Source organism: Stegodyphus dumicola, chromosome X2 (genome assembly GCF_044657685.1).
Source record: "Stegodyphus dumicola isolate Sdum_Otavi_A_Nest chromosome X2, ASM4465768v1".
Lineage (NCBI taxonomy): Eukaryota > Metazoa > Arthropoda > Arachnida > Araneae > Eresidae > Stegodyphus > Stegodyphus dumicola.
In genome coordinates, this window is record NC_140781.1 from 155016514 (window position 1) to 155030663 (window position 14150).

Below are 14150 nucleotides of genomic sequence, written 5' to 3' on the forward strand. Positions count from 1 at the left end.
TGAATTTAATATTCCAGTCGCTAACAGATTTTCCTTTGCTGAAGAAGGAACTCCACTGGATATGGACAGTTCGGATGATGGAAATTACACAGAAATTAAGAAATCTGTCCGGAAAACTAGGCGAACGCACGGGAAACGCCGACCCCGGCTATAAACCCAAAAGGTAAAGAAAAATCTGTGAATCCTTTTCCTCAGGAAGAGAAACTTCTGAATCCCGCCGCTCAGGAAGAACCACGCGATTCGTCTGCCATGATCGACACTGCCTTTCATCAACCATTCAGTGCGGATGGTCCTAACACTCCAACACACGAGGTTGCTGCTAGTAGTCATGATAATGTGGCGCCATCTATTGAGGCTGCTGAAAAGTCAGCTCACGCGAGTATGTCTTTGGCAGAAAACGTAGCTCGGCCAATCAACATTTTGGATGAGGTCACGTGCCCGGCTGGGACAATGGATAGTGATGCTCATGAAACTCAGACTGGAGCAACCCGAACTGAGAATCAGTTCACTTTCCCGCACAGGACGGCGAAAATGCCGCCGATTTGCATTCGAGAATGCAAGTACAACTGGAAATCTTTCACTGAACTGCTTGAAAAGGAACAACTGACCGATTTCACCGCAAAAAAGAAAGGTGAAGGCAACTATGAGATACACACAAAAAATTCGGATACCTTCCGAAGTATGACTGCCCTTTTCGACAAAAAAACTTTCTTATCACTCGTTCCTTCTTCCTGAGGAGAAGAACCTCAAAGTTGTGATAAGAAATCCTCCCATTGATGCGAAACCCACGGACATTCAGGAGAAGCTCCGTGAAAAAGATTTCACTGCGCTCAAAGTGGAACAGCTAATGAAGGGCAGAGGAAAAGATAGGGCTAAAATGCCCCTATTTCTGGTCACTCTCCCTAAGAACCCTAAGAACAATGAGATATACCATCTGAAATATCTAATGTACTTGCACAATAAAGTCGAAAGATATCGTGGTCTGCGCGGGCCCACAGAATGCTTTCGACGTCAAAGATACCATCACGCGCAGGCGGCATGTCACCACCCGCCTCGCTGCCGTAAGTGTGCAGGCCCTCATGAAAGCCGGAATTGCCCGGAACCCAAAGATTCTGAGCCGAAATGTTGTAACTGTCTCGGGAAGCATACCAGCAACTGGAAGGGTTGTGAGGCCTTTCCATAGCAGAAACCCAATGCCCCCAAGTTTGGTGAAAGGGTCATTATCAATAAATACCACGTCCAGCCTGTTCAATCTGATATTTTCGCTGGGAAAATTCAGAAAGCTGTAGCGGACGCTCAGCAGGTCATGAAGAACATCGCTGATCTTATAGCGCTTATACACAATACAACTGCCATAGCTGAAAATCAAAACACAGTGAGGCCCGATGCTGAGATAAATTATGGATTATAGGTCTTTAGTAAAAATGACCCCAGTGACGATCATGACATGGAATGCGTTATCATGACAGTTATCGCTGCGATAGGATCAGTCATAGAGGCTGAGGTGCCGTAATCTATGTTAAGCGAAGTTTGGATTCCTGCTTCTACGCTTCTGACAATTCTCATGGGTTTGAAGAAGTAAGAGTAGTAGTTCGGATCCCTAATTGGGGAAATATGCTTGTATGCGCCCTTTACAACACTCCAGATCTCAGGATGCAAGATCAACATTTACAGAATTTACTAACTAACTCCTTTCTCATCAAAATCGGAAGTGATCTTAATGCTAAACATGTTAGCTGGGAATGCCGCAAAACAAATAAAAACGGTGATATCCTTCAAAACTTCCTGCTCAATTACCCATACTACATTTACCCCCCCAGAAGATTTTACTTTCCGGCCTACTCACCCAAGACAGTATCCAGACATACTGAATCTTTTCCTCACATCTGATAACTTACCGATCACTACGGAAGTAATCAATGACCTTTCTTCAGATCACGTGCCATTTCTGGCACACCTGGGTATTAGCAAGCCTGAAGCCAACACCACTTAAAAAATTACTGATTGAGGCAAATTCTAATCTGAAATTAACAATCACCTCTCCAAAACAGAGCAACTTAAAAATACGCATGATATCGACCAGGCTATCACAAGCATCACCACCTGCATTGATAAGGCATTGCAAAATTCTACTACAAAAATTATTAATAAAAAACATCACTTCAAACTTCCACAAGAAATTAAATTAATTACCCAAACACGAAATAGACTCCGCAATATCTTCGTTCACTCTTGTGACCCGGCAATTAAATCGCAAATTAATAAACTTAATCGCAACATGAAAAGGTTAATTGACTCCCACCAGATTAAACTTTGGAATAACAAAATCGATAAATTAAATGCGGAAGACGGAGAATTCTGGAAGTCCCTACGTTTAATGAAGTCGACAAAAACAAGCAACAAACCTCTACAGAACGACACTGGATTCAAATACAGCAACGAAGACAAAGTAAAAGCCTTTGCCACCCACTTCGCCAAGCAGTTCACTCCAAATGAGACCCCTTCAGACCGAAATTTCATTAGTCACGTTAGCATGCTTGTCGATAATTGGATTAACCAGCCCAGTGTAAAAAAACTGCCTGTTTTTACCTCTCCCACAGAAGTTAGCTCTATTGTAGCTAAACTTCATAACAGAAGAGCACCTGGGAAGGACAAAATCTCTAATTCAATGATTAAACATCTGCCTGATAATTTCATTAACAAACTCTGTAGCATTTACAACGCCTGCCTGTACCTGTGCTATTTCCCAGCTGAATGGAAACAAGCGGTTGTCATCTTAATTTCCAAACCCGAAAAAGATAATACAAGAGTGGATGGGTTTCGCCTAATCAGCTTGCTTCCTGCACTGGGAAAGATCCTAGAAAAGATTATCTGCAGAAGACTGCAGCCAGCCCTAAACGCGCTTCCAATACAGTAGTTTGGTTTCCATAAAGGGTTGTCTACCACCATGTGGCTTGTCAGAATCGCTGAATGTTTATTCGCAGCTATTCATAAGCACCAGACAACTGCTTTCCTTATGCTGGACGTGGCAAAAGCCTTTGACCGCGTCTGGCATAAGGGACTTATCTACAGGCTTGCTTCCCTCGATCTCCCCAGGGAAACGATTTTGATTCTTCACTCCTTTCTAAGTGACCGATCCTTTTATGTCAGGCAGGGCGATGTTTATTCTGAAAACACATTAATTAAAGCCCGCGTACTCCAGGAAAGCATCCATGGGCCTATTCTCTATCTTATATATGTTAAGGACTTCCCTATGTTTCAAAATACAAACTGCATCACCGCCCGCTACGCGGACGACATCGCCATTCTTTCTAGTTCACTTAATCCACGACATGCCATGATCAGAATACAGAACCACGCCCACGAGATGGAGGAATGGTGTCGCAAACGGATGACGTCCATTAATGCCACAAAATTGAAATTATTACTGATAGGACGGCACAGAAGAAAAAACATTGATGCAGATCTGACCCTCTTTAATGAAACAGTACCCAAAGTCAGAGAGGCTACGTACTTGGGAGTTCGTTTTAACGGCTCGCTTACATGGAATCCTCATATTTCCATGACCATCGGGAAAGCCATAGGAGTCTCTAGGAAGCTCCGAAACTTTCTTGACGCCTCCTCACCACTGGATCTTGCTCCCAAGAAGCACATTTGCACATCAGTATTAAGACCTATCCTTACATATGCCTCCCCTGCATGGTGCTCTGTTCCCACCTCCGTATTAAATAAATTGCAGGTTTTCCAAAACAACTACTTACGAAAAATCACAGGAACCCCCTGGTTCTTTCGCAATGAACAGCTACTCAGAGACCTTAAACTCCAAAGTCTGGTGTTATTCATCAATAAATTAAATAATAATTTTTTCAAGAAAGCCATCACCAACGCGGAAGTAAATTATTCAGACAATTTTAAGTACGAGCTCCTAGAAATTGACATCAATTTAAGGCCCTATGCAACCCATATTTATCAGAATTCCCCATAAATAATCTTAACTTCTTTCAGCCAATTTTGAAGTTTCAAAGAATGGCATTTTCATTTACACTGGCCTGGGCCACATTTACACAATTTTCCTGCAGTCCCTTGTCAAGGTATTCCTGCGAAGCACTGTATGTTATATCTTCCCTACCCGGGGTTGTTTGAGGTGCCTGTAATAGCGGGATATATTTCCTGCTGAAGGAGGCATATCAGAAATAACAAAGTATCAAAGTTTCCGTCAGATTGTTTTTCTCCGCCTGCCGCCTGTAACACATTTTTGCTGCCGCTCTGTCTTTCTTTGTTTGAATAGTATGACGCAGGAAATTTAAAGTTAATCGTATTCAGTCTAAATTACTATCGCATATGTAATCTTGAATGATCTGCCATTTGCATTGAATAAAGATATGGAACTAAAAAGTTAAATTCTTCTGTGTTGTTTGTGTCTTACTTACACTCAGTCACAGCAATGTCCGGAATTCTGATGTCAAGTTTCGTCATTGATGTGCCCGACTGCCACAATATTACACACACACATATATATATATAAATATGTATAAAGTATGTAAGTACATAAGTATATATGTATAAGTAGAAACAGGGTGGTTATAATTTAAGTTCCACTTTGAAATGGTCATAAAAGGGAAACTACTGGACCAAATGTAATCAAACTTGGAAATCATGTAAAAGAGGTTATAAGAATTTATTTTCCGCTGAAAAAAAAAAGTTCAAAAACTCACTACCAGAGGAGAAATGGGCGCTGTATGCAATATTGTTAAACGGAATAAGACATGGAGTCATCGGTTTAAAATGTGTTTAATTACTTTAAAATGTGTTTATGAGAAAAGCGTTTTACGGGGATTCTTCTTTTCTGTGTGAGGCCTTTATGATAACGAATCTCAATTTTGTGTTTTTATTATTATTCGTTCATATTCATACGTTTCCTTTAGACAGCCAATATAGAGCAAAGTTTATCATTATATACTTTTGTATATATCATGTATCTATCTATATTAACGGCTCATTATTCACAGCTGTGCTAAAATATTTTAAATTTAAGACAAAAGTCTCTTTAATCATGTTTATACTTGTTTGATAATCGAAAAATTAACATTAAATAACTACTCAGATAAGTCAACTCATACTTACCAATAGCAACCATGGATATTGGAATTACAACCACAAATGTAAAGCATACTGAAATAATAATAAATATCAGACATCAGAAAAAAATGCATATATATAACATATATTTGATATTCAACTTTTTGCACATTTATGAAGACACTCATTGCAAAATCCAAATGCAAAATCTAAATTTCTACATGAATTTTCAACTTGAATTTCTACATGAATTTTCCTTGAGCTTATGTGTGCTGGCAAGACTTCCTAGAGTAAAAAACGCTTATGATGTTAATTACTTCTAGATCCTCGTAGAAAGATTTTCAGTTATTAAAGACAAAACCTTAACAACCGTAATCAAATGCAAAGTAAAATGGAGCTAGGTCTGTGTAATCAACCTAATTTCTAGTTCGGTACTTTTTAGGCTTTGTGATGATTATCAACAAAGCTTTCGTTTGTTTGAATTGCAAGCATGGGAATATGCACAAGATGGTCACATAACAAAGTCACTTGTTATACATACCTATTCCAATGACCATACATGTACATCTATTAATATACATCATACATGTACACCTACGCATTTGCATATCACACTTCGATACATTAGAATAATAAGAGAAAAGAACATTTTGCACATTGGAGATTTGCCATCTTGGATTTGTTAATGGAAACGCATGCCCTTAAGAATGGGTTGAAAGCCTTGAAAACTGGGGTCCTTAAAAAACTTGAAAACTGTGTGTCACGGACATGTGTTTCAAGGCCATTAAGGAGCTGGGGTCTTCAAATTACTGATATGGCAGTCTTCTTGAAATGTTGGTAGTAGAGAAGAAGGTTATGGTCCTCGGATTTCCTTCCTTGGATGTTTTCGGTTGTAAAATGAAGCGTAAATATTAGCTTTCGTATGCTTTGCCTAAATTAAATAATCTAGTTATGTACTTAAGAGATTTTGCAAGTCGTATTTGTCATTTTTAAAGCCATACATATAAATACAAGAATTTTAGAACAAAAATAACTGCTGAATCGCGCATAAAAATAAAAATTCTATAGAAAATATTACTACATCTATTCCTAAAGCTACCTCTCTATCCTGAACAAGTGCACTTGCTTGTGTAGTTCTGGAACGTAGCTAGCTTCTTTCGCCACGTCAGCCTTAGCCTTTTCCCGTGGACTATAGGGTCCAATTTCGAATGTATTTTGGCCATTTAGTCACTTATTTTAACTGAAAGGAACAGAAAAACTAATCGACAGGGTATTGCACTTCCTAATCCATATTAAGGAGTAAATTTTAAATCTCCATAGTTTACTGAAATTTCTTGAGACACATTTAAAGTAGTGAACGTGCGGGACATATATGTCCCAGCCCCCGGGAAAAGGTTAGACAAGGTAGAAACATAAATTCGGCCGTTATTGCACAGAAAATACTTAATGAATTATTAATTTCATATGAAGCAGCCAGCACTCATGAAAAGACATGCTGTCTTTGTGTGCATGATGACACTTATTACCATGTGTCCCGAAATAACTCAGGTTATGTTACACGAGGTGAGTTATGAAACTGTTCCTCACCTACGTATTTATTAGATCTGTCGCTAACAAATTATCACCTTCACCGTGCACTTTTCTTTCCAGTCAAAGATTTCAAAATCACAGCGATATCTGAGGCGATCAAAGAATTCTCAAGGTCACAGTTTCGAGGATTATGTGCTGATGGGATTCATAGTTTGGTAGAACCTATGACTGAAATGTCTGAACACTAAGGTAAATCCTTTGGCTAAGTAGGAATCCTCTTTCGTTAAGGTTTTGAACATGTGACCATGTCGGCCATTTCAAATGCACAAACCCAATACTTTTAAAACAAATTACTCGTCAAGAGGTGTTTCATCATATTGCCTTTTAAAGAGAACATCGCAACACTTACTAATTTTGATACTACGGCCGCCAACGGTTATGAACACTAACTTGAATTTTCTCTCCATCTCTAAACTAAAATCATAGTGCTATCAACATCATTACAGAATGACTGTTGCATTTCTCGTTTCAATCTGCAAAGTCATTATACTAAAATTTACAATTCGCCGTAGCGTTTTTTGACATTATATACCTATATACTTACAAAGTAATAAAACTTATGCATGAACAACCCGTTGGAATACAGGTTAAAAAAGTGTCCATTTGCGCAAACAAAAGAAAAATGTTTTTACATTAATTCGCCATTAAGCTATCAATGAAGTTTGCTGATAATATTAATGGACAATAAAGAAGTGTCAGTAAAATTCAGTGATATATTATTGGTCTTAGAAATCAATGTTTTTTGAGCTGATTGCAGAGTATAAAAATGTTTCTGACATAATAAGATTTTAAGCCTTTTGACAGTACTCGGTTTTTACACAGTGAAAAATAACGCTTATTACAATTATAATACTAGGCTGCTCAGTAGGATACTATAGAAATTCTATTAAAAATCGCTTGTACGAACTGTGCCATTGATTGATCTGGTATATGAGAAAGCAATTTTGAGCTACGAAGAGGTGGTCAGTGACATTAGCACACCTACGGCAAGCGTAAGAACATGAGCAAGCAAAGATGACGGTGCCTTTGCATTAGTGTACCGCACAGTAGCGATAAAGTTTTGTGAGATTTTTATCAAGCAAAAGACTGAATTTAGCAGTTTTCATTCTCGGATGAGAATTCAGTATCGTGAAAAGTGTATGAGTCGTGCATAAGTGTCTGAATGGATTAAGGAGACAAACACTAGTGTTGAGGAGAATTCTCCTTGTCCAGATTCAGCATTCACAAAAGACAACATTGCATCCGTGGAGAATATGATATGATAAAGCTGTTGAGCAAGCAAGAGACATAAAATTTAATTAACTTTAAATTTGCTTTTTACGAATTGAGAATGTTTGTTAAATTCAAATTTTTTAATATTGAACATCTTTTCATAAAAATTTCATGATTTATTGCATCTTAGAAATCTAAACACTTTATGAAAGCGAAATGAATAGATGAAGGGTTAAAAAATTAATTAGATTGTAATTTTAACCCAAAAAAGTAAAAGTGAATAAAATTATTAAAAATTTCTCTCTCTCTAACTGCCACAAAGATTTCATTATAAAGGCCATAAAATAGGGTCATTTCTATCTACATCTTTGATTAACAAATAATAAAAAATAATAGAATAATTATTGTAATATATACTTACAAAAAACAAATGCTGTGAACTGGAGCTCGAACCGAATCGAGTAAAGCTTTTTTTCTTCTTTTTCCTCCTCTTGACTTGGTTCTAAAGCAACACGAATAGCAGGTAAAACAGTATACATTATGTTAATACTTTACGAATTAAACAGAATTTTTAAAGTTCTATCAGCGTTTCATTTTTAGTTCGAAATTTTCCGGATAATAAAATGTTTGTAACAAACGTTTGTTTCCCTGATAATTAATTGTTCGTTAATTATAAAGAATTTATCTTTGAACACTGCATATAAAGTGTCTAGAAAAAGCGTACCGGTTTTCTAAGAAACAACGTGAACACGGATATTTTAAAAATATTCTACGAAACATTATAAACGCGGAAGTGTTCAGTGCACTCGAACTGCTCTTTGCATGTTTCCACGAGTTCCGCCGGAAATGAAAATGGGATGCTGGAGAGCATATGACGTCGCCTTATGACTACTAAACAACACTATTTAATAGCAATAAAGTAAATATTCAGAAGGACGAATTAGGTTTTCCATGTCTCAGTTGTTAAAGCTGTTTTTTAACAATCTTATCGAGCAATATGGAATTCGAAACAGGAACCGTTTGGCTTCCACACAGAAAATTTTTTCCGTCATAAATGGTCATTGAATCTAAAAAAGACATACAAGTATCGTTTCCAGTCCTATGAGAAAATAAAAGACAAAATGCATTTCATGAGTAATATCCTCATTAGATTTAAAGCGTTTATAGTTTAAAGTGAAATAAACAGTTTCCATAAAAGTTGTTATGTTGTCTTTATTTTGACAATCGTTAATGACATGCATATATTTCCAGTTACGAAAATATTTTAAACATATGAAGATATTCATTTTATAGCATTTTTAAGTTTTAAAAATAAATTTTTCCAGAATCACGAAAGTCTTAAATTTCATTATATGGTCTGAAGTCTTTTTACAGAACGTTGTCCATAAAACTTCATTAGATTCTGATAATTTAATAAATAATTATTAGAGACAACTTATTGATCCGCCAACTTAAATCTTTATTAATTTAAAGTTTCCTCAAAATGTTTATATATCAACCCAAAAGTCAAACCTGGACTTGCTTCATTTGACTTGATTAGAATACTTCTTGGCGTCGATGTCTCCGATCTGAGACTGACCTGCTGATTCATAGAATCCAATCCTTTCTTCTGTGAGCTGTAAATTCCTGGCGAGGAGCTTGATAGCTGCGATAGTTTGTGATTCCTCAGATTGAAGACATCTTGGGTTGAAAAACTTAACCTCGGAGCGGAGGATATGCGCTCCATGCCCATTCGTACTCTATCTTCCTGTATGTTAAAAAGTGCAAATTTCTTTGTGAAAAGTAACAAATTTAAACCAAAGTTTATTTTAATTATTACATTAAATAACTTCAAGTTCTCACCCAAGTGCGTACAAAGGCAATAAAATCTATTCAAATATATAAACCGAAATTATAAAATATCTTAGGCCTAATCTTAAGGATTTAGATGCTTTCTCTTTTTTGGAGCAATTTTAAAAAGTTAACATGTTTTTACCTTTTAAATGTGCATTATGTGCAACGAATTCATTTTACCTGAAGTTTAAATATGGCTTCAAATGAAGTTTAGGCAGATAGCCCTCATGTGCTCTGCAGTACACCACGAAGGAACGTAGAAAAGAGGAAGAAAAATACATTATAAGTACACACATACTTTTTCATTACATTTGTTGTTACCAATTTCTTATGGTAAAAGAGTTATAATTAATTCAGGAAACTGATCAAACAGATCTGATGGTACTTTTATTGATTTATTGATTGGAAGCTGTTACGAGCTCGAAGCAAAATTCTTGATAGTTCGCATAAATATCCATGCACGTATGAAAAGGAAATGAAATAAAAGTAAATCAGATAAAGTTGAAAAATCCATGCTAGGTCTCATTTACAAGGCGCAATTTCTTTATATTCGATTAAAATTGCTATTCTAGGTTCTGCAGCAAAATAGTGTTATTAAGTCACAAAGTTGTAGCAAAGTAAAAATTGAAATAAACTTCTAAAATCATTTCATAAAAGTTACTACTAAACAAGTTGATTTTCTTGTTAATACGCGGTAAGCGTTCAAATTGGGTGACGAAATTAATGTTTTTTCCTCAGCAGTAACGAAAATGAATAAGAAGAAATGAAAGATATGTTGATGTAGTCTAAGAAGTAACTGAAAACAAAGCTTCAGCGCAGAGTGAATTTTATTATTCATGGTACCAAACAAAGCTCACAAAACTGGACAAAACGCTTGATTAAATTTTTAAGTCTTCTTATGAGGTTTATTATTTGAAACTAAGCATTATTATTTTAATCTGAATAAGCTAAATAAGGTAATCCAACTGAGAAGTAAAGCAGCATAGTAAACTAGTATAACTACTCGTTCACCGATTAATATTTAGTGGCTTGTTTTGATTAATACACTGCTCTAAACCATCAAAAACGTTAGCAACGACCCTAAGATTGCATGAAAGTTAGACTGGTTTGGTTTAATAGATTGCGACAAAGCACACTAGGGCTATCTGCCTATGAGGAAGAATGCTTTCGTGGAGAATTTTGTAAAGCAAACTGGCTCGTATATACGTTACAGATGGGGAAAACCACGAAGATGCCCTTTCGTCTGGAATCGAACCCAGGTCGGAATTACCAGTGTTTAGTGATTTTACCGCTAGGCCGCTTGCGGAATGAAAGGTAGAACATACTGATAAAAAATTAGTATTTCTTGTCATGCTCACATCACAAGAAATAGTAATGACGCCTCTAAGCTGTATAAAAAGGCAGATTGAAATAACGATTTTTCATTCGTTTACTGGTTGTTTTTCTGCTGAAAGTCGTATTATTGCCCCATAAATAATTGTGTAAAAAGAAGGAACTTTTACAAGCATTCTCGGGACTTGAACGCCCAAGATTGTAATCTATCGGGACAACAGATTGTCGTATTGTGAGACTGTTGAACCCCCTTGTGAGCTTATGACTTTATGAAAATCTGCAGTCTAGGATGGCCACACAGAGCACGTGCAGAATCCCAGTGGTCCTAGGCATTTTGTCTGCATCGCTGTTAGGAACCTTATTGCCCCATAAAGCATCTTAGGTAAGAAAATTTGATGTGTTGCGTAACACCAAGTATCCGCATGTATAACGCACGAAGGAAGAAATAAAAGGACAGACTTTGAACGGTTTGTCCTGTTCAACTGGTTTGAAGTGGTGACACACAAATCTTGCTTATCAAAACTGAGGACGTGAGAATAGATAGAGTAAGCATGACGTCACGAAAGTGAAGCCAAGGGAATGTCAAAAACGTGACGTCACGTCTTATCATGGCCGTCGTGTGGCTTACGGATAAAACTAAGAATCATATTGATAAATAAAATTGCACTGATTTTTAAGAGCAAATATCAACGTACCTAGGCTCAAAAAGGTGTCTGTACGCATAATTTGCAAAAAATAATATTAAAACTTTCATTGATTTTTCTAAGTTTTACCATATATACATTTCTCTTATGGCTGACAGCGGCCATGATGAGTCATGACGTCACACCATGACGTTTCATGATATGGTTCCTTTTCATTACACAGGACATACGGGAGAGGCTTTTACTCCAACCTCCTTGATCAAAACATTCGGTGGTTTGTCATTAAGCCCAGGGTTTTCCCACGTTCGGCGATAAATATTCAGCGATTAAGTCATAAATATAAGTATAAATGTATATATTTTCTTTTTCTACAATATCTCAGCGTCCTAACTATTTGAAAAATTGCTTTTTAAAACAGTATTTCATTCTAAACGAAATTAAATTATACTATATTTAGTGTGCTCAGAAGAGTTTTAATTTGAATGAAATGTTTTCACAAGTTTTCGTTAATGCCGTTAGAGAGAAATTTTTATGTGCAGAACTATTAGAAAAATTAAAATCAAAGTTTTAAGCTATGGTTAATATCAAAATGGCGCATTATTTCTTTTCTGTTTAAAAAGTCTCTTTCTGAAATATTTTCTCAAATATGAGATGATTTTTAGCTTTTTTGAAGTCCCCCCTTTTATTTTTGTACGACACTTCAGAAAGGCCAAAAATCATATTTACACTAATCAGTCTCTCTTTAAAAAACAAAACAAAACAAAACAAAACAAAACTTTGATAGTTAAATATGTTAAAAATATTACTGCTGATTTCTGATTTCTATGGGACCTGACGGAGGCGGAGAGAGCAAAAAAAGAATATTAATATTCTTAAGAATTACAACTGGATGGAAATAATTATTTTATGATTTTCAAAATTTTGTCATTATTATTCAACAATACATATTCTAAATTGTCATAAGTACGCGTAGCATTTCATGCTTCATGCTTTTCATAACCTATTAACAGACTATTTTACAGTACGAATAAAAAAAATATAAATCAAGCTATATCTATTTGATAAATCTAGCTATCTATCAATAATACTTATGCTTATAATTAAATTTTAATCATTACATAATATACATTTAATAACTAAATTTCTTGAACTTTCATAGAAGTTAATGAATGAATAAATCGTTCATTTTCAGATACATTTATAAATAATTTAATTAATATTTATATAATTAGAAGAAAATATGTTTCTTGAAAATATATATATAAATAAATTCTCAATGTATTTAAAATTTTTCCTTTCTCGATATATGAATATTTTTTTTGCCAGTGTATTCCCTGTATTTTTACAGTAAGTTTAATTTACAGTCAGTTAGCTTATCAGAAATTTTGTATAAGTAATGTGCATAAATTGGATAAAAATTATATGCATCATATTAACAAAGTATTACTAAAATATACTTTTAGAGACAATACGAAAAGAGTAAAAAATACCTTTCAAAGAGTTTGCAACCGTTTTTAAGGATATGAGAAATCAGAGGTCTGTGAGGAATATGTGGAGAAACTGCTTTTACTCTAAAGAATTTTAGTTCATAATATTACACTCAAATTGCTTTCCCTTCACTGTAATTTGAATTATTTTTTGAAAAGTTGCGATCTGCTTTAGATGAGACTGGAGCAAATGTTATCATAGTTACCAATATGACAGGAAGTTATGGTAGGAAAGGAACCTACAATACGGCTCCCTGACTTGCGTATCCATTTTCATAGGACTGAAGTTTGAGCCGGCAAAAGAAAAGAAGACAATAAAATAAAGGTACAGCTTTTCATAAATTCAATTTAGGTAGAAAGCAGGTAGCTATGGTGGCTTAACTTTCAGTATATCCATTTTTTTTTATGGTCAGTGATGAATAAACAGTAAAGTTTACGTAATATTTTATCTTTGAATAATTTCTTACGTTTTCCTGATTCCCTTGAAATTGGCTAGTGACAGTGAAAAGAAAGTTGGATTCGCTAACATGGAATCTATAATAAACATACACACATAAAAAGGTTGCAGTGAAGAGAAAATCACAGCCAGTTACAGAGTAATGTACTATTTGTTAGCGGTAAGGTAAGACCTATCCTATCAGTTGTGTATGCTATCAGTAAAAGCAAGGAAACTTTTGTTATTTCTTGTAATAACAATGCTTAAGCTCAAACTATTTTCAAAAACTGAAAATGAGTAAAACTCATTAACATTAAATGCATCTAATGCGTAAACCTACAAAACTCATGTGAATGAAGAGCAAAAAGGCATTTGAAATGAAAGCCATCCGTAAGAAAGATATTGTATTACATCAAACGGAAATTGAAATAGGACAATAATAGCTAAAAATGCACACGAAAACAAAACACACACACACACACACACACACACACAAAAAAAAAAAAAAAAAAAAAAAAAAAAAGAGCAAACAAAGAT

General features: G+C 35.4%; 1 protein-coding gene across 4 annotated transcripts in view; it reads right to left on the reverse strand.

Annotated features, from left to right (window-relative positions):
* The window catches only part of LOC118181427 (uncharacterized), an 83629-nt gene that overhangs the window by 16573 nt on the left and 52906 nt on the right, over nt 1-14150 (reverse strand). For all 4 annotated transcript variants that reach the window (XM_085808750.1, XM_085808752.1, XM_085808751.1 and 1 more), the window contains 3 exons: nt 9394-9628; nt 8303-8383; nt 5125-5172 (listed from right to left, as the gene is read on the reverse strand). In XM_085808750.1, coding sequence (XP_085664876.1) covers nt 5125-5172; nt 8303-8383; nt 9394-9628 — 364 coding nt within the window. The remainder of the gene's footprint in view (nt 1-5124; nt 5173-8302; nt 8384-9393; nt 9629-14150) is intronic.